We start from the raw sequence: 26,941 nt of genomic DNA, 5'->3' as shown, positions 1-26,941 counted from the left end.
TAACGGAGAACATTGCTCGCCTTCTCCTGGTGAGAAATAGGTAAAATTGTGGTAGTACTTGTAGTACCTTGAAGTACTTTGTGTATATATATGTTTTTGAGTGATTAAAATAGGTTACATGGTCCATTTGATCAGAATCTCTTCGTCATGTACGTTTTTGATATATTTTAAAATATAATTTCATTCGTTCTCAGAAGTGATTTGTACTACATGTGTACACTCTTCGCCCCCCCAATGGGGGGCTCTCGGGTGCAAGATTAATATCTGCTGCTTTCAGCACTTTACTGCCAAGAGATGCATTTTCACTTTTTATGCTCTTAAGAAATACAGCCGTTTGAGCTTTCTTCACCAGGATGAGATGGGAGAGGACCATGTCAGGATCTGTGTTCTCTTTATGGGCTTTTGTGAAACAGGCCAGAAGGTAAGGTGCTCGTCAGCAATAATGATCACACACTTAAGTGACATAACACTTGTTAAGACAACACTGCGTTTGCTTTATGTTTCCACAAGGTTCAATGTTTATAAGGCAGAAGCAGGTTTTAGCCTGTGTAATTTCTCTTTTAAAAAGGTCAAAAAATCGACTTATAGTCAACTTGATGGTCAGAATTAAACCTGGATGAGTCACGACTCTGTAGTAATAATGAAAATGGTCCCAGTCTCAATGAATGGAAGATCCCTTTGAAAATGTTTCCATAATGCATTTTATTTCACTTCAGAGGTAAGAACTCTCCTGCAACTGCATCCATGTAACAATAGAATCTATAAATATCTTCAGATGATCCTCTCCTATGCATTTCAACGCTCATGTTAATTCTATTTGTATATTGCATATACACCACAGAAAATATACTGAGACGCAAAGAAATGTGAGATTATCTCATTCATTTCTTTGCGTCGCAGTATATTTTACAAACCGTTACAAAGTTTTTTTAGAACTTTATTTCAGATACTGGTCACAATCATAAGAATCATACTGCACTGTACAGCCCATCAGAGCCTTGGTGCATAGAAATACAATGTTCCATTCATTTCTCACAAACAAGTTTAGAAATTAAACTCTCTCTCTCTCTCAGGCACTCAGTCTTTGCAGGGTGGAGTTGTGTGGAGGCAGAGCGGTCAGCCCTGGAAGGCGTGGAGCTCCTCCTCACTGAAGCCCTGCTGCTTCAGCAACCTGACAGACGAACAAAAGGGAGAGGAGGACAAGACACTGAGAACTGAGTACCACTGCATCTGAGGTCTACGGTGCTCTGAGGAGCTGAGGCTACTGAGAAACGTAGCACATAGAAGGTAGGTATGGGAGGTATGTGATATGGGTCTCACTCCTCCTAGGAGTTATGAAAGTCAAAGTCCCCTTCTTTACATTTCACATAAATGCATTATATTTGGTTGGCATATGTATCATGTCCAGACTTTAAAAAAGCCATTGAGAGGTAAACCCTAAACCCAACAGGAAAGCAGCTTTTTTGAATTGAGTGTGCAATACTATGGTCATTTTTGCCACTGTCTGTACTGAAGACATCTACAGGCCCATTTTGAATCATAGCCATAGCGCCACCTACTGGTAACAGGAAGGAACAGTTGCTATACTTTGTCTTGCTACTCTGAGTAGGTTAACCAGATCAACCTAAAAGTTGCTCAGCAAATAATTTAGACTTTCATGATGTAAAACCGAAAAGTGACCGTGTTTTGATGGAGCCACGTCGTGGGAAGGCATTAGTCACCATAAACAACACAGCGGTTTTTGAGAGGCTTGACATGCAGTAAAATAGTTGGTTCTTGTGCTTGGCTGTAAAAATGACAACATTTTAACGAAGCAAACCTCACAGTGCATTTTACCGAGATGTACGGAATTTGGTAGGCTTATGTAGACTTAAAAAAAAGTCTCCAGGGGCCTCTAACAACGTACAAACCAAGTTACACACAAAGATGTCCCTGATAAGAAGTTAAATGGTAAAGGGACTGTACTTGTATTTCTCTTTTCTAGTCTTCCGACCACTCAAAGCTCTCCAACACTACATGTCATCAGTCACCCATTCACACCCATTCATACACTGATGACAAGGCTACCATGCAAGGTGCCACCTGACCATCAGGACTATCTAACATTCATACAACATTCACACACAGTAGGCACAGCTATGGGAGCAATCTGGGGTTAAGTGTCTTGCCCAAGGACACATCCTGGACTAGCGGAGCCGGGGATCGAACCACCGATTGATTGAAAGGACAACCCTGCTCTACCACTGAGCCACCGTCATCGTTAAGAAACATGGGCAGTCAGCTGATGAGACAGAATGTAAACAAACCTCCAGGTTAGCCACACTCACAATAAAGTCGTTATGGTTCACTGTTAATATCTATCACAGGTTACAGAGTCCTCATCTATAGCGGCTGGGTACGCACAAAACAGGGCCTGAAAGAGGCACACGCAAAAGATGTGATCTATGACGACAAACTAGACAGAAAAATGTGTTGAAATTAAATGTGGGAGGCTCACACATTGAATTTCACCTCATATCACACGTTACTTATAGATCTACTTTGTCATAAACATTCAAACCAGCAGAGTTATTTGTGTTTGTGCTGTAGATATTCCTAAAGCACCTTTCAACTGTAAAAGCTATTAACCTAGATGCACTTTTTTCTCAGAGCATGAGGACAGTGAGGTACAGGTTGAATAATAAAGATGATAATACACACCCTATGGTTAGCTCTGTAAAGGCATTGGGGCCGCACACACACACATAGCATTTGGACCCATCAGGCCTGTTGAGGACATCCTGGAGCATGGATTCGTCCAGTCTTCCCTTCCTGCCGGTCCAGCTTTCAGAGAGATCGGAGAGCACGTACTCCACCTGAAACCTGACACACACACACATTGTGAAGATGTACAAAGACACAAGGTCCCGGTGTAGCAGAAGAATATGTAAAGCTGAAAGTCATCTGCATTTTCTTTGCCATACTAGGGCTGCATAATTAATCAAATTTTAATCGCGATCACGATTTTGGCTGCCACAATTAAATGAGCATGATTGTCAGCGATATTGCCGTTTAAAATGCAAATCAAGCGCTTCCTCAACTAACAGTCAGCCAACCACCAGGGGGAGAACGAGATGGGAGGTGTCATGCGCGCACCCTGCAGCGGCAGCCTCAAAAAAAGTTCTGTCTGCAGTCGACTCCGGTATCAGTATTAGAGTAGAGAGACAGGAGCTCATCTCTCAAGCCAGAAAATGTCGACAGGCTGGTGTTTCTTGCCAAAAAGCTGTAGGCCTAACACCTTGTTATTGCCTTTTCTGCATAGGCCTGAATTGTTTTCATTTGGTTGCATTCTGTGATGGCATACTTATTTTTAGTTAGCCCTTTATTTTGGGAAAACATTTTATTTATATTTTGCTTCAACGAGATACACTGTGATAAGGACCAGTCTGATGCAAAGATTTGTACATTAGCCAGAATGTAGCACAACAATGGAAGTGGAAGCAGTGTTCTTGTTCATTTAAACGTGAAACTGCAATAAAAAGATGTTTAAAATTAATGAATAATCGTGATAAATAATCGTGATCTCAATATTTATCAAAATAATCGTGATTATGATTTTGGCCATAATCGTGCAGCCCTACTTCGTACAGATGTGGAGGTGTCAAGCCTAAAAGCACAGAGTGCATTCACACTCAGTGTGTCCGTCAGTTTGTCACACTCTGCCAAGTTTTTACTTAAAAACTTTTGCTCTATCTTTTGATCTAAATACAACCGAAAGAAAACAGGCAGAGATCAAATCTTCTCTCTTCAATATTTTTCCCAACATATACAATTATAAAGGGATATTAAGAAATGACAGACACCAGGTAATAATCAACATGCTTTGAAGGATGGACTGGTGACACCTCACCCTTTGTCTCAACGTCTGTCTGTACATTTCCTTTTCTTTTCTACAACCCGCACTGCTCTATCTTCACAGCACTCCCTTACATACTCCACATCTTAGCTTGTCTAATTAAGAATACATAAAGGCCGGCTTGTGACGGGGACAAACAGTATGAGGCTTTAAACACACAGCTGTGATACCTCTCATGGCTAGCAGCCAGTTCATCCAGCTCACAGCGCCACAGAATGTCCTCCTCTCGTCGGTTTAGGAAGAGCAGCTTGGTTTTCCTGAGGTACAATCAAAGACACAAACAGTAATACGGAACACACTGTGCCCACAATGAATAGGAATCTTTTTTCCTAACAAAGAATATGTTCTTAATATAGGAAATACACTTTATTTTATGTGTTGTAGTTACCGCTATTATTAAAAATCTTTATATTTCACTTTTTCCTAAAGGAATAAAAAAACACAGGACATGATGTTTGTACACGGCCTTGAATATTTTCACCTCACATTCACTTTCAATTCTAAAAACGTTGCCATGTAAACCCAGAGTAGTGGTACTAAAACTTAACTTCATATTCAACATTTAGATTGGGTTAGGCTAATGAGGAGAGTTGCTGATTCTTTCTTTTTTTTTATCTACAGCATTTTAAAAGTGACGCGTTACACAGAGAAGAGTGAGTGTACATTCTACATGCAGGAGGTCAACAAGACAACAATGGTAAAGAAGAAAAAAGACAAATAGATCAATGTTGAGAGGTTAACAAGAAGTACTGGTTTAAAGTTGGGACAGTTAATGGGCCTTATGGCTTTTATGACAGGACATTTATGAAGAGAAGAGTACAATGATATTATGATACGAATACATAAAGCCTTAATTAATAACTATTGTGAGTGCCACTCACCTTCACTTCTCACAGTGAATCCACGGATACAGTTATGCTAGTTTAACGTTATTATTGAGTAAATTCTACTACTGTATCTTAATATCTGACAGGGTACATGCCTTAGTGACAGGATTATTATCTTATAATCTTTATAATAATCTTTATAATAATTTATTTATCCAGTTGGAATTAAACTATTGGAGAGACTCAGATTATTACTGTGGCTGTAAAAAGGTTTTCTTCAGCTCTTTTGGCACATTTCTCTCCCTCTCTATGCATGTTTGTGACTTTTATGTAGAAGTGCCCAGGATGTTCTTTTCAGACATTGGAGCAACAAGTTAAATTTCCATCAGATAAACATGAATGGACTCATGTCTGAAAGGGACTTAAGCATGAAGTGCTGATCTGAGTACTGTGATAGTTCCCACCTGATGGTGTCACCATCCTGTAGAGCCAGTTGGATGAGGCGAGCCATGGGCGTGAACCCTGTGCCTGCTGCTAACAGGTACAGGTATGTGACATCACGAAGGGGGCGGAGACTGAAGGTACCCTCTGGACCACTAACTGATATACAGTCACCTAGATAGTAACAATATATAATTGAACAAAATCATAGAATTAGTCAGTGAGTTCACTTAATGAATGAATACAAAAAGACAGCTTGAAATACGATTGGTAAGAAAAACACTGCAATAATAAAACAACAACACAGAATACATATGGTAGTTGTTCTGCCCCCACATTTCTGTGTTGTATAATGTTATAGCATTTCATGCTCATATTTATCCCTCCTCTCTTGCCGTAGTTAGTGCCTCGTTGTTTTGGGATTCTGATGAGAGTACACGCTGCACATACTGCACTAATGTATCATGTCTTCTGTTTGGTAGCCTGTAAAGACCTTAGTCTGTAAGTATTTCTTTATGTTGCATTAAAATATGTACGAAGATATATTCTATTCTATTCGCTCTGTTAGTATAGCATTTGTGTTGTATTAAATGCAAATCACGGTTAGCATTTCTCCATTGACAGTAATGTTCAAATTAGCTTAGAAGCTAGCTAGTCGGACATTCTTACACGATGCTATATGCTGGATTGTTGTTTTGTATTCATGTATGTGTATATGGACAGTTTGTAAGGCCATATTTCATATTGTGTTTCCACAGTTTTACAATTAAGAAAGATTCACACTAAAGTCCTGAAACTCTTCGACGGATTCCATGGTCTTTATTTCACGGATCTACTGTTAGCTATCTGCTAAGCTTTCCTGCACAAAGCAAGAGCAGAATAGTAGTTGTAATGTTGGGATCATTAGGGCCCGAGCACTGACGTAGTCAGAGCGGAGGACCTATTGTTTTTCTAATGTTTATTATTATTAGGGCCAGAGCACTGACATAGTCAGAGTGGAGGACCTATTGTTTTTCTTCTTATTATTATTTTAGCAGTTTCCTCGCAAAAAGGAGGTGCTTGGGATACTGGAAAGTTTTCGAGATTTGGCACGCAAGCCAGAATTTGCAAAAATTGCAGTCTGATTGGGTTGTCCAGCTGCGTTATGAAATATTGGCTCGCTAGCCCCAACATTGGGTTTCACCTAGCTGTATGAAATTTGGTAGGTATGTGGAACGTGATGGGGCGTACAAAAAATCCTCTTGGAATTGTTCACTAAACCAAACAGGAAGTCGGCCATTTTGGTGTATGACGTTTTTGGACCGTTTCAAGGCATCATACTTTAACGAACTCCCCCTAGAGCAGGGGTGGCCAACCCGCGGCTCCCGAGCCGCATGCGGCTCTTTGCCCGGTTTCATGCGGCTCTTACGTTCATATCGAAGTTTGTATTTGTGTTTTTTTAATGTGCGTGTTCGCTTCGCTTGAGTTAAATACGGTATTTTCGTCAAACGCGCATGTGCGGCCACAGATTACGTTCCTCGTCGACCCATTTAACGCCGAGACGGACTGTTTGAAAGCCCCGCTAGTCACAGATGAGGCTGCGGCTGAGTTGGAGATGATCGATCTTTGTGAGGAGGACCAACTCAAACCTGCTTTAAGGGACGGGACCATTGAGTTCTGGAAAAGTGTGCCAATGAAAAAATACCCCAATGTCAAACGGGCTGCGCTTAAGATACTGTCAATGTTTGGGTCAACATACGTCTGCGAGTCTGTGTTTTCTACCGTGAAACACGTGAAATCAAAGCATCGATCTGTTCTGACTGACACCCATGTGAAAGAATTGCTTCGAGTGGCAACAACGGAATACAAGCCAGATTTGAAGAGGATTGTTCAAGGCAAGGAATGCCAGAAGTCCCACGAAGTAACATGCATAGTAAAAGAAAAACACTATTGTAAATTATTATATTTTTGTTTGTGGACTTGGTTGAATTGAGAGTTTGTCTGTGTGAGACAGTGCACACAATGTTCATTGTTGAAAATGACTGGCCTGTGGTCTTAGGAGTCCATTTCTGTCATTATCATATTGGTGTGTGACATTTACAATAAATCTGGCTGAGCAAAGGTATGTGTGTGTGTGAGGAAGGGATAGGGTGATGTTCATGTGTGCCCATGTGTATGATGTGGCTCTTTGCGGTAACACAGTAAAAAATGTGGCTCTTGGTCTTTGACTGGTTGGCCACCCCTGCCCTAGAGATTTAACCCGATCAACTTCAGATTTGATCAGTCTGCTCTTGAGGCCTTGGCAGTGAAATGTTACTCAAAGATATGTAAGTTATCGAACTATGCATTCCGTGTCGTGGTGTCACAAAAACACCATTCGCCATGAAAAAGGAAGTTGTTGTAACTCGGCCGTACATTGTCTAATCTGCTCCAAATCTCTCATATGTCATAACATCTGGACTCAGAACACGTCTATATGAAAATTTAGAATATAGTAAGAGCGCCACCTAGTGGCAACTGGAAGTTGTACGTTTTGTACTTTGACATCCTGCTCCTCACAGATTAATCAGATCCCTCTCAAATGTTGCCAGGAAAGCCTTAAGACCTTGATAATGCTTCATTGTGAAGATTGTAAGAATTTGTCAAAGGGCGGCGACGTGGCGGCTGGGCGAATTTCGATCCTTCGCCATGAACGAATAAACTGATGGTACTCGACTCCACATCATCAGATCTTTACCAGATTTCACAGGTTTGATTAGACTCCAGGCCTGAAGACATCTGCAGGCTAATTTTTAATCATAGTCATAGCACCACCTACTGGTAACAGTAAGTTAAAGTCTTTATACTTTGCCTTGTTTCTCTTACTAGGTAAACCAGATCAACATCAAACTACTTCCACACAAATGTAAGAAGTTCATAATGCCAGGTCATGAAGCTTTTGATGTTTCGTCAAACGCCGTTGCCATGGCGATGCAGTCTTCGTCGTGAAAAACAAAGATTTTGAGAGGCTAAAAAAGCTCGAAACATAAGCAAACTCGGCACGCAGATTAAAAGCCCAAAATGTAGTTATATAATATGATTTTATTGCTTCAGAGGGGCAAATCGGCTCAATAGCGCCCCCTACAAATTTCAACGAAGCAGCCCTCGCAGTACGTTTCACATAGACTTACACAATTTGGTGGGCACATGTATCACATGTGGCCTTAAAAGAAAGTCTCTTGGGACCATGCTCTAAACCCAACCGGAAGTCAGACATTTTGAATTTTTTATGAATTTCTAGTGTCGTTTTAGTCATTTCCAGGCGCTGCACTTTAACGAACTCCTCCTAGGGAAATAATCGAAACAACTTCAAAATTGGTCAGTACAATCTAAAGACCTTTGTGATGAAAAGTTACTCAAAGCTTGTTGTTTCGTGAAAAGCTGTTGCCGTGGCGACGCATTCTTCGCCATGAAAAATGAAGGTGTTTTTGAGGGGCTAAAAATGCTCAAAACATAACAAAATCTGTCAAACACATTTAAAACCCTGAATGTAGTTATCTGATGTGATTTTAATGCTTCAGAGTGGCAAGTCGGCTCGATAGCACCCCCTACAATATTTCGACGATGCAGCCCTCGCAGTATGTCTCACCTAGATGTATAAAATGTGGTAAGCAGGTGTATCACATGTAGACTTAAAAAAGGTCTTAGGGGTCTAAGCTCTAAACCTAACCAGAGTCAGCCATTTTGAATTTTGTATGAATTTATAGTGTCGTTTGTGCAATTTCCAGGCGCTCTACTTTAACGAACTCCTCCTAGGGAATTAATCAGATCAACTTAGAATTTGGTCAGAACAATCTCAAGACCTTAGTGATTAAAAGTTACTAAAAGCTTTAGGTTTCATCAAACGACGTGGATTTGGTGTGGCAGCCATTTTACATGGTTCGCCATCATCCATCAAGCTGTTGTAACTCGACTGTACTTTGTCAAAACTGTCCCAAACATGACATGGTTGTTGACTGTCATGACTTTAGGACTTCTGCATGCCAATATTAACTCATAGTCATAGCGCCACCTACTGAGAAGCACGGACATAAGCAGGATTTTATAAATACAGCGGCCCAAACTGAACTTATTAAAAGGGTTTGTGGGCACACTACCAGAAAATAATGACTTCTCTGAACTAAATATGTGCATAGTAAGATGTTTGCAGAGCAGCAATTAGATAAAAGTGGTTGTCAAGCCACTGTCGGTAGGCATTAGTATAAATGATCTGTCCAGAGCTTCTACATGAGAATCAGGTTAAATGTTACAATGAATGCTTCACACTACAGTCGTAAGTTGCAGAAGAGCTTCAAATGAAAACAGTGGTAAATTAAAGTGTTCAAGTAAAAGCAAATGATTCTACTGTTTTGTTAACTTTCATGCAAGTCCAAATACAATCAGCAGGACACTGCAGGGAGTTGAACCCCATCCCAGTAAACTGACAGTCTGTTATGTTACTAACACTGAAGAACATTCACGCACATTCATTTTCTTAATGATCTTAACAGGCTTACATTTATGATTGTATCGGATGTACACTCAACACATTTGAGGCTTGAGACCTGGCAACATGTACTTGCTACGCTGCTGGTCGACGCAGGAAATATCATCTAACTCGTGCACGCAGTGTATGATGGTCACGGAAATGCACGGCCGTGTCAATCAGAGTCCTGCCAGTACCCTCGACGTGCGTGAACGTGCGAGGGCCCGACCAATGCTGCTCGCAGCTTTAAATAAAACTTGAACTTGACATACAAATCATTTTTACAGCAGACGAGCGACTGCATTGTCATCACTGCACACAGTAGTTCTCTTCAGCTGCCCATCATATTGGACATTCAATGTTTCTTTAGTTTGTGTGTTATACAGCATTCCATCCTTCACTTCATGACCTCTGTCGCATTAATGAAACAACAGGCTGATCTTTACTGAGATGTTAGTTTAACTGAACCCATATTAAATAAGATTGATCTCATTACTTCACTTTGTATTTCTATATAACACCACATTATTGTTCAGTTTCTGAGCTCGCTGATGTCAGACAGAGCTCTCTTTCAGGGTTCAGGTACATTATACTAGAAAAGAAGTAGTTTTTATCACAAATCAACAATGTAGGTGAGGGGGGAGATGCAAGAATAATGTACCTCCTGTAGGGCATTCATAGTGGTACACTCTGGGGTTCACATGAAAAGTGACAGAAACAGTTGTGTAAAGAGAGCTGAGAGAGACGTGAAAACCCGTATCACAGCTGACCAGTGACAGTGTGAGGGGTTGTGAATGTCGGATCGTCACTTGATGAAAGTTACAGAAATAGATACACAGCTTCCCCTAATCCAAAAGTGGAAAGGTGAAGCTATCAGACAAGCACAAGACAAGAAGCCTACTGGCAGCTTTACTCCCAGAATGCCGTTGGAGGGGTGTCTCACACACTGACTGTATAATGCTGCCTTACTAAATGAAACATACTAATTACACACAGATTGATGGAGACTGCTAACCTCTGACCCATAGTCTCTCTCTTCCTTCTTTCCTCACATGACACACTGTGACGTGACACATTGACTTACCGATGTGCAGGCTGTTGAGATGAGGGGTGAACACTCCATCGGGGTAGACCTTGATCATGAGGTAGAGGTCGGATTCCTGGGAGGCAGCTGCCAGGTTCTGATCTACTGGAGTGTATGGCCTCACTACCTCCGTGTCTGGATAGGGACAAACATCATGAAATAAAACTTCTTAGAATCATATGAAGTTGAGTCCACGCTGTTCCTTCAGAGCAGCTTCATCCCTCCTTTGTCAATGAGTTAATGATGACTTCAGTGTGTCTCAGTAAAAAGAGACTTCATGCATTTGTACTGATGTATTTAATGTCCATTTAGAGCAGACCTTGGCATAGTACGGCCCCAGGGTCATACCCGGCCCTTTGGCTCTCACGGACCGGCCCGCAGGACGTCAATGGGAAATTAGAAATAAAACATAAATAAGTGTACATCATGCACGGAATACAGCTGCATTGCTTTTATTTTGAAGGCGACTTTTTACGTATGTTAGTGTGTTGGTGAATGTGTGCGAGCAGCAGCGTCACTGCAATGCAGTGGCGGGCCGTGCATTTTATACCTGGGCCTTCACTGCTGTCCTGTAGCTGAAACACAGCTACGGTTATTATTTGTTTTGTGTAAAAATGAAGCCAACACCTATAAATACACTGACTGCCGAGAATACGCAGAGAGTGCGTCTCCACTCTGCTCTGACTGCAGCTGGGACTGCTGCGAGAGCCTGTGAGTGCTTTGAGGCGGCTCACGGCAACACCCGCTGTTCGTTCATGGCAGTAACTGTAGAACGTACGTGCTTTCACGTCAGAGTCAAAACACCAGAAATGTCTCCAACAACACCAGAACAAGTTGCTAGATTTGTCACTAGTAGCTTCTGACAAAAAAGGTCCCCATGAGGGTTTGGAAAGTCGGCAGATTTAGCGAGAAAGTCGCCAAGTTGGCAACACTGGCACCGGCTAAATATGTCCCCAGCGCAACATTGGACGTAACAATGGTTCCTTTCACATATAAAACCAAACAAAAATCCATCTCCATAAAAACAAGTTGTACAAATAATAATATATAAACAAGCATATTAAAGCTACTGCAGATGTAAAAACAAAAGCAGTTAACTTACCAAAGCTGCTGTTCACTATTTAAAGACAAAGTCCATCCTCCTTTCTTTGTTAACAAAGAGTTTAATGTCACGGTTGTTCAGTACATCCGTGCGTTTTAGTTCCAGTAAGAAGTCCTTCTCGATTCATGGACGCCAGTGAAGACAGTCGAGCCTCCCCAGTTGTATTTCTTGAATACTGTTTAATGCATTTGAGGCTGAAAATATCTGCTTGACAGAGGCAGCAGATATTGGGATTGTCACCGCCCAACATGTCACGCTAGCCCACTGACCAATCACGTATGGCTAGGCCAGCTAGCAGGCTCTGGCACATCAAAGAATACGCCCAACATGTCAAACTAAAGATCTGATTGGTTGAAGACTTTGACAATCAACAATATCGTCCCCATTCACTTAAACTGCAAAGGGATTCACTTGTGAGTCCGCAGGCCTGGGGCCTCTCTTTTTACCTAGAGACACAGAGGTGAAATCTGATTGGATAAAAGCTCTACTTAAAACAAGCTGCACTGGAAGCAGAGCAACTGAGGAAGACAGTAGCTGTGCAATGAGAAAATAAGCTAATGGAAAAAAATGAAATGAAAATGAAAATGATTAAATTATAAAATAGCTCTAACTTTGTGATTCTGTCTAGGCCAGCAGAGAAGGCCTTGCTGGCCCTGACGGCCCACCACTGCTGCAATGTGTTGGTGAACTGAGCTTACTGGAGATGTGAGTTAGCTGTTAGCCCTAAAAAATGTCAGCCTATGTTAAAAAATGAAAGACTGATACAGAGTGTAGAGTTTTTAACAAAACATGGACTTCTAAGTATCTAAGTACTGAAGTTTGTGGAGAACAGATCTCAGTGTTTGAGGATTACAATTTGAATCTCCATTACGAGACGAAACACTCTGAGAAATACTAAAACGTGACTGATGCAGAGCGGCACGGACATCTGAGGCTTTGCTAGCTAAGCTGCTAAAGCAACATGCTCAGAAGATGTTGGTTCTCTTTGGATCGACCTACATATGTGAACAAACATTCTCCGTGATGAAGTTGAATTAATCCAGATCCAGATCCTAGCTCACTGACGATCACCTGTCAGCTGTCCTTCACATCTCACCTCACACATTCAACCTGACTTCAGAGCACTCGTTCAAGCCCAACACACACTAGAGTTCTCCACCGAACGGAAAAACAGAAAGTGAGGTCATTGGACTACAAAGAATAGTGATACAAGTACTAATTTATCAGAAACATGATCCCTGTCAGTGTTTTAATGAATAATAAAGTACGTAAGTTGAATAAAATAGAAATACTCAAGTAAAGTACCTTGAATTTGTACATTAGTACAGTACTTAAGCACATATACTTAGTTACATTCCACCAGTGATCATGATATTTACTCTTACCACTCACAGCTTATCAAAACCATACAATGTACTGCTTTTTATAAAGAGGTGGAATAATATAGAGCAGTTGGTCCGGCCCTCTACAACAGTCCTTTTTTCTCATACGGCCCCGTGGGAAAAATAATTGCCCACCCCTGCTCTAGACTAATACTCCTCTACCTACACTGGTCTTTCTTTATGACATTAAAGACTTGCTTGACACAGTTTGGTGCCACATAACGGACATCATAACACAACACACACTTTTGAATACTATTCAAAAGTGTGGATGTCCTGCTTCTTTCCTTCAAAACAACTATTTTAACAGAGAAAAAAACATATTTTAGACACCAAATGTATTATTTACTTTGGAAATAGTTTTGGCCCCAAAAGAAGAAGAATGAAATGATTCAAACCTCCATTTAGTTGATGTCCCCACAGTGTTACATGACAGGGGAGAATACTGTTTGAAATTAGATTCTGAATTTGTTTTCCAGTCCTGAAAACCGGTGCACCTGGCCTCTTTTCTTTGGGCCCTCTTCAGTCTACTCAGTGGTTAAATTGAAGGAGTTCAAACTGTGATTCGTCCATCTGATGTTCCAACAGTGCTAACCCTAGACTAAACTCTTTCTATTGTGAAGTCTGAAGAAGAGCTTTGCTAAAGCAACACGTTGCCTGATAAATGATTTGAAGGTAGATCTATACCACAGAGAGGGGATCATTAGACACCTCTATGTGGACCTACTGTACTCGGTGGTTGAGGTGATGAGGAAGCATGCTCACTGAGGCTGTATAATTTAGCCTTGGTAGATAGACTAATTCCCCTTTTCTACCAACTCAGTATACCTAACTGAAGCTGTGTGTACTGCACCATCACCACAGACGCTAGCAGCATACATGTTTACCTACTTGTTTATATGTAGAAGTATATTTCAATGGGTTCAGTTAACTGTTTGAAAGACAACTGTTTTGTGCTGTTTAACAGGGAGGACAACATCCGCTGTATTCAGTACAGTGCAGTCCTACTCCTTGGTTCCTTACCTTGAACGAGGGCTTTGAGGTAGACATGTTTTCCAACAGGCACATGCATCACAGTCCCACGAGGAAGTTGCAATCTGAACATATGGGTGTTATGGTTCACCTCAGTCTTAGACACCAGCACACAATCCCGATAGTGGAGAGCTGGAAGAAGGAGATCATTGATGTAGACTCAAGTTAAACATTTTTCTGACAACGATGTGCTTGTATTCGCTGTAAATACAGGGATCATTCGAACCAGTTTATTTTTAATGCAATTTTGATGTTCCATTTCCTGTAGGAATGCCACAATCAAGCTTAATGACTTGATTCTTATTTTTTACAAAGTAAAGGAAAAAATAACAAACCCACTGTGTAATCTATTTGGAATGTCTCTCTCACTTTTAATTTGTCCTATTGTTTGTTACTTCATAGTTGGCTGAATGAACTGTATTACATTAAGTGCGTATTTCTGTTGCATCTTTTCCAAGGATTACATTCATAAATTACTCTTATTGTTTTTTACTTGCATAGCTCTGCCGGTGAATAACCACCACACATGACAGGAAAACACAAAAGACTCTCTCACTCAGTGCACATAAATTACATAAATAAACAGTCTCATACTGCATTTTACTGTTTATAATGCGTAGTGTTTCGCTGCTCGCAGGTGCGTGCATCGTGCTACATTCCTGCTTATGTACAAATTATTTGCATTACAATAAGACTGCAAATAAGGAAATTGAGGAAAGTCATTGATTACCTGCACCTCTAAGTGACTAACTGGTGTGACACAAGGTATGTCATAAACATTCAAATATAAGGCTACAAAGAAGTGGAAAGGATTTAAAAAAATACACAGTGGAATGCTTCCTTCGATCTTGGATCTCACCTCGGTCTTTTTTGCGTAGAAATGTATTGTGAAATTCCAGTGGCTGACCAAGACTTCTCCATTTTCCTTTAGCCTGTTTGCGTATGCTGACCTGGATCTTTCCCACTAGGAAGGCATTGTGGACTGTTGAAGATATTACAGTTTGAGAATAACAACATGATAATCATACAGTTTTTGCAGATATTACCTTTGTCTCATCAAATCAAGATGTTGTCTCACCAGCAACGTTTCCCTCAACATCATCAGCTAGACCTGAAAAAGCATGAAAATGACACTGATTTGATAAACCAAATCATGAGTAACTCTAAATACAGTCAGTGTGTCCATGTCTAATCATATGCTTGTACACAAATCATGGTTCATGGTCATTGTTTTTATTTGGTCAGCGTTATTTGTACACTGTGAAACCGAACCAGACTAAACAGAAAACCTTCAAGGATTCAAGGATCACTTATTGTCATTATGTAACACAGAGATGCACAACGGAATTCAGTTTAATAAGCCCATTTGTAACACAACAAACACATGACAAACTAAAACAGTAGTACATTCCTGTAGTGCATTTTTTGAAGGAATGTAGATAGCAGCAACAAAAACACAAGTATCAATTTGACTCTGACTCAGACTAGCCAAACAGACTATGGCTTGTGAAAGCGCCTCAATACAACACCACAAACTGTGACACGGTGAGAATAACAATTAAAACCGTTTTACAATGGTGGAGAGCTCAGTCTAATGGTCCGGTCACTCAGCACACTGTAGGACCATTTTCATGATTGTTGACCTCGTCCAAATCGATTTTTACAGACACTGACAACTTTCCATAACAATGCCAAATCTGTTGTGTGACATGTTTAGCAGCACACCAGGACTGAGGGTAACAAGAGTGTTTATGAGAAGGAGACACATAACTGTGATAGGGGTTGTGTGATTTGATTCTATAAACATATAGTACTTATTCTAATGTCTACAGAAAGCTGTAGGAATTGAAGTGTACCTTATTAATCCCACATTCATTGTGAATGTGGAGGTAAACCAGTAGGGGTGGCAATCGTAAGGATTGTTTTGATACCAATTTATTATCTAAAAAATAATAAATTCAGAATGGATAATTGATAAAGAACCGATAAAGGCAGAGCTAATCACCACTCCGATCGTTAATAAATTAGCCCGGGGCCGTATCATACCAGGTTTCATAACCCATCCCTATTACTACATTGCATGTTTCCTAAACAGAAGTTCCAATGGGCTTTGCAGGAGAAAAAGAGAACGGAGGAGTAAACTTCATGTGCTGCACCGCAGTGTGTCTCATTTCTGTTTGTGTAGTAGACAGCACATTCAAATGTAGAAAGCCGTATTTCTACTCACGTAAATGGATCATGTAGGACATCTTCCCCAGCAGCACTTCCAGGCGTAGAACACCCGCCTCCAGGTCAACAATGGTACAGCCGGAACTGGGGATCTGACAAAGAAAACATGTTACCCATTGATCCAGGAACCTCTTTGTCAGTTCACCCGTTATAACTTTATGCTTCAAGCGGTTATTAAAATACAACTTCACAACTTGGCTTTAAAACTTTCATTAACAATGACGTTTGATGAATTGAGAAAGTCCTGCCAACGCTCACGTGGCTGGTGGACAAAGGTGAAGATCAAGAGGGTCTGGTTTGTGATTAATGCTGCAGCAGGGGACACACAGGAACAGTGATTTCTGGGTCCTTTCGTTGTGCCTGACCTCATGGAGCAAACACACTAAACACTCACTTGTGACAACCCATTGAGTTGGGGAGTTTTTCCTGTTCTGATGTGAGGGTCCTGGGACAGAAGATGTATCATATGTGCAGATTGTAAAGCCCTCTAATGCAAATTTGTGGTTTTGGGCTGTAAAAAATAAAATTCAAATTCAAATTGAACCCTCTTTGGGTTCAGGCTTCTCTCTCTATGAGCCTGTTGAGTGGAGTCGGGTCATCGGGGAGATTCAGATCACCTTGAGCCTCAGTTATAAAACTGTAGAACTCAGGCCAGAGGGTTGATAAAGGACAAAACACAGAAAGCACTTCTGCCCAAATATATGCTGATTTAGAACTTTTCTCAATCTTGAAACTTGAAATTTGGTGCATGTGAGCAAACTTCTTGCACCACCATTTTAACAGCAATTGTTGCCTATAAAAAAGCTAGCTGGTGAAATACCCCTAATTAATGCAGAGAATGATGGCAAATTAAGAGAAAGGGGTTATAAAAAGAAATTTGACCCTGTGTTAAAGTACTTGTTGGGGAGGTAGAGGCCTGGGAAAATATTTTGTTAGATGGACACAGTGTAGGCATTACAAATGACAAAAAGGCTACAGAGTGGCATTGTGTGTGAATGCTGCCAGCACAGAAGATCAGATCCTCAAAGAGACACCTTCAAATAAACACCGGGAGAATTCAAATGAATAGGAGTTGTTTAGTGTGAAGTAAGTTGGAAATTGAAAAAGCTAGTTAATGAATCTTTGTTTTTTGACTCACATCACATCCATAAGCTGGCGCATGGCAGCAGTGTTTGGCTCACATTAATTTATTATTTATGGGAATACATTTCATAACATGAAAGTATTGTTTATTAATTACAGATCAAATGAAATATGATTCTCGAGCAAAATGTAAAACATATTTATAATATATCACAGGCAATATTTGTATTTATTTCACACAACCTAATCAATTTCAAACAGTTGCTCTGGTTTCATCCTTCAGACGGTCTGTGTGGACATGGGTCAGACATCGTGGAGGTAGGCACGTTCCTGTCAAGTTTGCTTAAAAATTGGCGCACGCCTTCTTTTGTGCAAAAGAAACGTTTAGCAAGGAGAACATTTTCTCCTAAAGCATGACCTCACAAAGTGACTTTTCCTGTCAAATAAAACAGCACATTGTTATGTCTGTCAATTTATTATTACCAAAGCATTTTTCAAAAATACAGTCATATTACAAAAATATGAATATGTTGCATTGCATTTCTAAGTTGTGCTCCTAAAATGCTCAGTAAGGAGCACCAGTGCTCGGAGTGGAAAAGTTAGTCTGGAGCACTGTTTTACGTTCATTTATCTTTTAGTTATTCCTTCCTCTGTCTTGCCTTGAGCCAGAACGTGACACACTTGTCTCTTCAACCACCCACTGTCAGTTTCAACTGCTGTCTCCACTGTATGCCATGAGAGCTTAGTGACTTATTTGATGTATCATGGATGTGTATATGGTTGATGAGTGATTACCTTTCTTTTAGCATAAACAACCAGATGAACAGTCGCATCAGTTTGGAACCAGTCGTACCTACACAAACAGACAGCAGATAATAATAATGTCTTGAGTATGTCTTGATTATATTCGTTTTTAGATGTTCCATGTTGTGTCATACCGCGGCCGGGAGTCTTTTTCTGTGGGAGCAGCCATTGACATCGGGGGGGCGAGGCTGGTCTGTGGTGAAGAAGGGATGCTAGCTGAGAAGAAAAACAGAAATGAATGCCAACAACTACTGAGGCATACCCTCATTCTTTAGATAGATTTCCAGGCAGACACTGGTTTTCCACTTCCAATACTATATAATAAATCAAGTTGTTGACACATGCTTGAGATACGCAATCTACACATTTAGTGTGTGTGTCTTTTCTTAGCAACATTTTTGTGCGCAAGCTTTTCAAGGCAGCATCAGGGCCCATATTTATCACTAAATGTCTGTGAGTAGAAATTCTGGGTTATCAGGCAGAAACAATCTGTGAGATAGCAATGCGCATATTAAAAGGAAGATTTTCATGAAATTATGTTTTATGTGACTGACCTTGTGTAGGACCAATCAACAGGGTCCTCACAGCGGTACACTTTTTGACAACAGATGATTTAGATCTACCACAATCCACCTATAAAATGTTAATGAATCATTTATATCTTATGCATTGAATGTGTTGACATCTATCACACTTCTGTCCATCCTGATAGAGGATCCCTCCTCTGTTGCTCTCCCTAAGGTCTTTTTTTTTCCTGTTCTGATGTGAGGGTCAAAGGTCAGAGTGTACAGATTGTAAAGTCCTCTGAGGCAAATCTGTGATTTTGGGCTATACAACATAAATTGAATTGAATAAAATACGAATGTGCATTTATTTTCTAAGTCAAACAAGTGGCTTACCAGTGTTTACTGTCAGCCTATGATACAGATGGTATATCAGTAAATAGTGTATGTTTTGAGACCTAGTTCATTTTTATCAGAGTGATTCCTGGGGGGGATTCTGATACGCTTTACAAATATGAGCCGTGCATTTGTTACGTTAAAGAAAGAGAACCCATAGTGATTGCGTTGTGGGACACTGAGTTGCTGCAATTAAAACTCAGGTGATGTACAGCTCCCAGTGCTGTGTGAGAGTCTCGTTCACACTGAGGTAAGGCTGCAGATCAACGATGGTGTGTGAACACACTGATGAAGAGACACTGTATGTTTGTGTGTGTGTTCACCTTTAATGACTGTGGTGGCCATCCTACCCACCAGGCACTCTTTCAACATGGACTCATAGTTCACCCAGCGATGGACCTATGCACAAACACGCGTGACCATAGAACACATGAAAACCCATCAAGTCACTTATACCCACGTTAAAGAGCTTACAGAACTACAACAAACTTAGCAGCACTCACAAGACAGCCCAAATGAAATATGTTCCAGTCCCTCTAAGGTCCTGGGGCTTGTTTTTACTCCTGTTAAGCTTTTTTAAGGGACTTAAAAAACTAAATGATACCTTGGCAGATAGTCACTGCCTAGGCATCATTTAGTTTGGCACCAATGAGCTACAAAGAGGAAGCAGGGGACCAATATTTATTAGCTGAGAATAATATATTTGATACAACAGCATCCATACCTGGTCAAACAGGTCAGTGCCATCTATCCCAGCTGCCTTCATTAGCTCCTCTTCCCCACCAGGGTGGTAGTCCATGTAGGGGGTCACATTGTAAACCATACCTGAGAACATACAGAGAAAAATTAGCTTTATGTGCATCCCTTCCCAGTGACTGATAACACCACACACACAAAAGTCAAATGATAAAAAAAAAAATCTTATTGGTGAAATCATTTTTGATTTGCCGATCAAATTATTATTACTATTTACCAACATGTGGGTCCTGACCCACATGTTGGTCACAGGAGAATGACTGATCTAGTGAGTATTTGGAAATACGAGAGAAGAGTGAATTTATGTGTAAATTAACGCTCCAGACCATTTCTAATGCATTTGCTTCATTACCTTATATCATATTGAATAGTTAAACCAGGCATTTTGAGGGAATATATGTTTGATAAATCAAAACTTTGTTTTATGCATGTGCTATTGAAAACAATTACACACAAATGAGATCAAACAGATACATTTAGGTGAAGTTAACAGGCTCTGGGTTGTTTTTCATCAGCAAAACAAACAGAATGTACCCGAGCCTTTCATATGAGATTCAATGAAGACAATAGAAAAATGCAGTTCAGGAAATTCTGCAAAATTATTTGGTGACCTTAATAAAATCTCTTGTGACCCAGTCAATGGGAATGACTAGTGGACATAAGTAAGTGTTTTTCCTGACTCTGAATTATACTATAATCAAACGTAGGATCAAGTATCATCAAGCTGGCAGCAAGTATTCTCCAGCCTGCTAAACATCACAGTTACCTTATTCATCCGTGTGTCCCACGTCAGACCACCATGCAGGCTCACCTCGTATGCAGGTCCAGCAGTCCTCTCGTGTGTTGTGCTTCTGCATCTCTTCTTGGGTAACTTCGATCAGGCGCCCTCTGAGCCCCGTCAGATCTTTTCCACTCTTGGAAAACCGAATCCAGTCCATCAGACTGTGGCCCGGCTTCAAGTCCACCTAATTAGACAAGAGCAGAGTCACGTTACAGAGGATTCTCTTCTGGAGACGTGTGGAGGAATGTTAAAAGATATAAGACACAGCGACGTTATGTTGAGTCCGTTTAACATTAACATACCACTTGTTATTATCTGTTTAAATGAACACATACACACATACATTGTTAACTGTATGTCCAAATGTAGACAGGCACTGAAGGATTTAAGTTAGCTAGCTCCAAGAGAACTTTTGACTGTCCGCTTTTAGAAGAAGAGATCGGGACCCTGTATGATAGAGGAATGAAGAAGTGGTTGTTGGGTTAGGGTGTTAGCTAACGTTACCTTGTTCCTGCGGGACTGGCCGGACGGAGCGACCCGCTGCTGGGAGCGCGGCGCAGGGAACGACTGGGTCGGGATGTTCAACATGTTGTGAACGCTTCTGAGAAAACCTATTCAACCAACGGCAGTTTACCACAATGGCATATAAACGACAGTTTAGTAACGCAGTCACACTGGCTGCTAGATGTCAACGTTACAGGTACGAGTTCTTCCCTTGTTGTGACACATCTCTGTTGAAACTGTGTTGAGCAATGCAGCTTAGCTAACAGGCTAAGCTAAGCTAGGCTAGGAAGACATTACGCGCTCACGAAATAATAACAGCAAATTATACATCGTCACATTATATTTCAATTAAAGTAAATATTTTCCGTATTAATCAAATGTGTTATGTATATTATCAGGCAAATGCATTAGTTGGTAGCTATCTAGTGATTAATTATTGTGAGCTAACTCCTGCCTTGGTTGTTCTACCATGTAACGCCTACACTAAATGTCGCACAATTTGACGACACCGTCAACAAATGGTGCCATCGAGCTGCGACGGTCCTCCATTGCCCTCTACTGTTCTTATCATACATTGCAGATAAAGCCACCAGCATGTAAGAATTAATCAATGAACAAGAAATTAGTTATTGTAGGACTATATTTTTTTTACGCAGATATTTTGACATGGCAGAGCAGGAGTTGTACAGGTGTAATTTCACACTTGAAGAATGGCTGCATTAATTTCAGGTATGCAAGTTCCCAGGCTCCATTAAACTGGTGTGTATGGTGGCTCACTGACATGGTTGAGATATGGAACACAGTCAAAATTAACAATATGAATTACTCCTGTGCATTGAATTCAAGCTGACTGACTGAAATCTCAATAACCTACCTGAAATCAAACTATTGAATTTAGTGATGAAAGATGAACCACTTTGTCCTCTGCTTGTTCCACTCTCACTGTCGTCATCATCGCCATCCTCTTCTGAGTCTCTCTGGTTCTCATAAGACATTGAGAAAACATGGTATCTCCCACAGCGTTGACATTGCATCTACCTGTATGTACAGTTTAATAAGGTGTACCTCGGACTTTCATCAGAGCAGCTAAAGGGTTTGCCTTTGAAAGGCTAATCTGCTAAGAGGATTGAAGGACAAGAGTTCCCTGACTTCAAAATAAAGGTTCATGTGCTATTAAAGACTTAGCAGAGCTGATGTGTAATGTTGATCAACTGCAAGGATCTATTAGACGTTTTTTTTCATGGCAGGTATTTTGTCATTACAGGCACAATTACACAGTCAAATGGGAGTCTGTTGATTGGATGGTCCATAAGCTTGTAGGTTTCACCTCCAAATATCCAAAGTAAGAGACAGGAGAATAATTACAATTGCACCATGTAGCTTTAAAAACATATTACTGTGAACCAGTTGGAGAGATAGCTCGGATTAGCATGCTGCAAAATGCACAAAATAAGCAAAAATCCTTTCCAATTTGAATGCATACAGTTCACTTCAATGTGTGTGGGTCTGAAGGAAAGCAGTTAATTTCAGCCCCGTTCAGTTTAGAGTATGAACGGGGCTGTATGTGTGTGCGTGTTTCTTTCCTCCTGCTTTTCTTTCTCTCTGTCTCCCCTGTTCTATTTCATCCTTCCTGACCGCCAGAGGCAGTGCTCAACACTGGATATCTTCTGTTTCACGCATGCGCAGGTTGAGTCTTTATATCAACAAAGTCACCTGTGACCTCGGATGACCCCCGTCGTCTATAAGTTGCGGTGTCATCCTGAGATCAGTCCTTTTTCATCTTCTCGCTATGCAGGCTAACTACAAATGGTAGCATAAGCTTAAACAAAATTTGTCTACGATCAAGACATATTGGAGCTTGTCGCTGTAGCCTTGTGACCCCCAGTCGGGGTTGCGGATCTCTCCCCCTCCAAAGGCTGCGCCAACTGTCCCTCTTAGGAGGCAACGCCGTGTTTCGGCGTTTGAAAACCTGGACTGGCGGACACTCCTATCATCGGTCATTCACCAGTCTGATAAGGGCCACCTAAATCGTGAACAGCAATCGGTGAGATCGATTGACATTGTTTTCTATAACCGTTGTTCGTTTTCCACGGTTGGCAGAACGCTTCCGCTCTAGCTAATTGAGTGGTGTGCTAACGAGAGGGTAGAGCTATCTGAGCGGACACTCGCCTCACTAGAACAGTTGCTGCAGATATTGGTGTCCCACCAGGTTGCCTGAGCGAGAGCACTCTGCCACTGTGGAAACAGGCCAGAAACAGTCCTTCCAGTGAGAGGGTGCTCACAGAGTGAAGTGAGTTCACTTCACACTGTGAAGGGCGGCCCGACAGTGTAAAGCACATTTTCAAATACAACAAAGGTTACCCAAAGTGCTGCACATACAGTAGATAAGCAGTCATACAATCAAAGACTGGATTAATAACCGTAAGTTTCAAGACAAACGGACACAAATCACACAAAAGTGCCATGTTAAGATCATAAGGTGATCAAATTTTGTTCCAGAGCTTAGGGGCAGCAACAGAGAAGGACCGGTTGGCCCGGGTTTTTGTTTTTGTTTTCGGAACAACTAAAAGCTGTTGGCCGAGACATCTTAGTGAGCGAGGTGGGGTATAGGGCTGCAGCAGGTCAGACAGATAGACTGGGGCGGCTACATTTAAACACTTAAAAACAAATAACAAAACTTTAATATAACAACAAATAACAACTTTAACTACATTTAATATTACACATTTTCAAATCATAGGTGAGCAAAACATTATTCCCCATTAATTCAATTGCTAATCATGATTTTATGCTAACATCAGCATCGCAGTATGGTATAAAAAAAAAAACGGCGGGAAAAGAAAAGGAAAGGAAAATAAAACAAAAAGGTGGTTAAGTAGGTTAGTCTGATGGTTGTGTCATGGCCTACCTAACTCTGGATTTGGATTTATCTATCACCCCCCTGGGTCTGCTGGGATGACCCAACGGGCCGTTTCCTGACCTGACTTAGAGGCCAAAAAACCCTTTTTCAATTTTCAGTGTAGTTGGATAGAATGGCGAGCTCGCCGCTCTACCGATTCAAGCAGTGGTAGTTGTCGGGACCCTCTTGGCGTGGGGTTCAACTCCAGCTGTTGACTGGTTTGACTGGCTTAGTCTCGTTCATGCACGACGATTAAATCTGCATTGCTGGGTTTGCAACCAAGGTGCAAGATTTGTGGGCAGGTTTGAGAATGTTCTTGTTTTCCTCTGTTTTGCAGACGCGTAATGGCATTCACCGCGCAAGTTTGGAGAATTGGAGGCCAAATGTTCTGGGATTCCCAGGATGTCCCCTGTTCCGTCATAGGCAGGTCGCAGGCAAGGAAGAGGTCAGAGTGTTTTCCATCTTTGTTCCGGGCGAAGGAAAGACTTCTGATTTTGGACAAGGTTTGGGTTGTCAGACTTTGGCAGTTGTGGGCATGCAGGCGGAATGGTCGGATTAGTCGGGATCAGGCTCTGGGAGTGGCATCGACATTGGTTGTATATGTTCCTGGGTGACTGCGACTTGTCTGTCTGGAACTGGCACACAGCCGGCAAGATTTAGTGGCTTTGGGTGTTCTACCGGTGCCCAGAGTATGGTAAATTGCTTTACCACCTCCGTCACACATTTGCAGATTAGACTCTCGATCTCTGGGTATAAACCGTCCCGGCCTTGATCTAACATGCCAGAGGCTGTTCCCCTTGGAGACCTGCTGCGGATATTGTTGAAGCCTGGACTTCCTGATGAAACCGCAAGGCTGCTGCCGTGTTTACTTCTTACTGCGCAGGCGTATCACAAAGTAACTGGATCCGGTCCAAATTCAAAACAGTATTTAATTAAATGATCGAAGATAACAATTGCAAACTGAATTACTCTATAGAATTGTTCTCGAGATCAGAGACCACATACATACTCACAGGTCCGGCCCAGCCAGGTGCTGAAATGAGGGAAGATATGGTCTGAAGAAAACTCTGAAACATTGTCTTTTATATTCTGTGAAGGTCGGAAAGCGTCCAAAAACTGTCGCAAAACAAAGAAATGTCCATTGGCGATCGGTGATTGGCTTCCAATCGCACTGTCCCTCCTTGTATTGATCCGTCGTTGCTCAGCTTTCTAGCATGACTTCTGATAAGTCCTCCTGGTCATCTGTCCAGTTCCTCCACGAACACTTCCTGTCCGTAGCATTGCCTCTGGTCCTCTGCTTATTCCCTTATATGGTCGTGAAGAGCCTGTCCTCTACATTCCTCACTCTCCCTGTCTCTCCCTGCTCTGGCTGCCTCATGGCTCAGAACGTGACTATACTTTGGGTTAATACAGGGGTTCTCGAACTGTGGGGCGCGCCCCTCTAGTGGGGCGCAGCGGTATTGCAGGTGGGGCGCAGGGGGAAATGCAGAATCTTTTTATTTCAAGAACTTTATTCATACCTGCAAACTTGTCGCTTTTCAGCAAAATTCGCCATTTTGAATCAAAATATATCATACGTGAATCGTGTTGATCCGTAGAGTTTTTTTTTTGGGGGGGTGGGGGTCAACTGGCCAGCTGGCCAGCCAGTGTTTCTCAGATTAGAGTGAGACGAGGAGAAAAGGTGATGTCGTGATCTTCGCAATAAAACATCTTTCATGTGACGTGTCGAGTCTTGGCCAATTAGCGTTAAGATATCTACAGCGTCTTCATTTCCCTCCGTTAAAGTTTAACTTATGTTATGTTCCGTTACAGTTCAGACTTGCTGGGTTAAGTTAATGTCCACTGCATGCGGAACTTTGTGGACTGTTAACGTTCATCATTATCGCGATTTATGAGGAAAAAACCTAACGTGATGAAACATGAAGCCCCCCGTGTTCCGGTTCAGTTCACGCTGTCACTCATTAACGTTAAACCCGAACACCGGCGGATCTGGTTGCAGGTTGTTTGTTTTAACTCAAAGTAGAATGAAAGGCCCAGATACTGATGAGATGATGAGGTCAAAGAGCTTCAGGGAGAGGAGGCTGTTTGTGGAGCGCAACTTGATGCAGGGCTGAGATGTGAGTGGAGCTGGGCCTGGTGAAAGATGGAGGTCTACTCTAAACAGATGTGAGGACAGCTTCCCGCTGTCACAGTGTTTTAAATACATCGATAAGGCAGGGTATGCTAAATGTAGCCTCTGCTCCAAGGAGCTGAAGTACAGCAACAAGGGCTCACGTGTCCTCTCATCACACTGCAGACACTGTTCACTGTGATGACCACAGCCTCTGTACTTCCGGTCCCAACAGTCCCACGTGCAGTTAAATCACAGCTATTATTTTACTCTTGATAAACTCTTGATACCTTAGCCAGAGTAGATTATCATTTTAATTTAAATAATTGAACTGGATTGAATGCATATTAATGGCCACAATTCTAACAGCTGTACAGTAACAGTGGAAGTTAATATGAAGCCATAGAGTAATGAAAACTCATCACTTTATTTGTATAGGCGATGGTTCTCGCTACTCTTGCTATCTTTGTTTTTATATGACTAAACCTTTAAAGGTTAATAATAATAGAGCTGAAATACTGATTAATAACTGAATAATAAATTAGTTTTTTGTTTAAAGTAAATGTCTTATCACTTTATTTTCTTCTCAGAGTACACCAGAATGCTACATTTTAAAGCTCATATTTAAAA

The 26,941-nt window shown here is 41.3% G+C and overlaps 1 protein-coding gene across 1 annotated transcript; it reads right to left on the bottom strand.

Annotated features, from left to right (window-relative positions):
• Positions 1-687: 687 nt before the first annotated feature.
• cyb5r4 (cytochrome b5 reductase 4) lies at positions 688-21,773 on the bottom strand. The gene is made up of 15 exons (XM_079164892.1): positions 21,303-21,773; positions 20,829-20,982; positions 19,986-20,086; positions 19,585-19,660; positions 18,497-18,578; positions 18,354-18,411; positions 16,474-16,567; positions 15,325-15,357; positions 15,106-15,228; positions 14,238-14,378; positions 10,731-10,865; positions 5,187-5,337; positions 4,066-4,152; positions 2,701-2,862; positions 688-1,171 (listed from the first exon to the last, which is right to left on the bottom strand). Exons 1-15 carry the CDS (start codon positions 21,384-21,386, stop codon positions 1,117-1,119), a joined length of 1,536 nt encoding a protein of 511 aa, XP_079021018.1. The 5' UTR covers positions 21,387-21,773; the 3' UTR covers positions 688-1,116.
• Positions 21,774-26,941: the final 5,168 nt, after the last annotated feature.

Source organism: Pholis gunnellus, assembly GCF_910591455.1.
Source record: "Pholis gunnellus genome assembly, chromosome: 8".
In the NCBI taxonomy this organism is placed as follows: Eukaryota; Metazoa; Chordata; class Actinopteri; order Perciformes; family Pholidae; genus Pholis; species Pholis gunnellus.
This window is presented reverse-complemented; position numbering and strand designations above follow the sequence as displayed.

Excerpts from the sequence above, each read along its gene's own strand:
- cyb5r4 (XM_079164892.1), bottom strand. The coding sequence starts at position 21,386 with ATGTTGAACATCCCGACCCAGTCGTTCCCTGCGCCGCGCTCCCAGCAG. Across the intron at positions 14,379-15,105 it reads TCTACGCAAAAAAGACCGAG|CTCTCCACTATCGGGATTGT; the intron begins GTGAGATCCAAG and ends TCCTTCTTCCAG. Across the intron at positions 1,172-2,700 it reads TTTACAGAGCTAACCATAGG|GTTGCTGAAGCAGCAGGGCT; the intron begins GTGTGTATTATC and ends TTCGTCTGTCAG.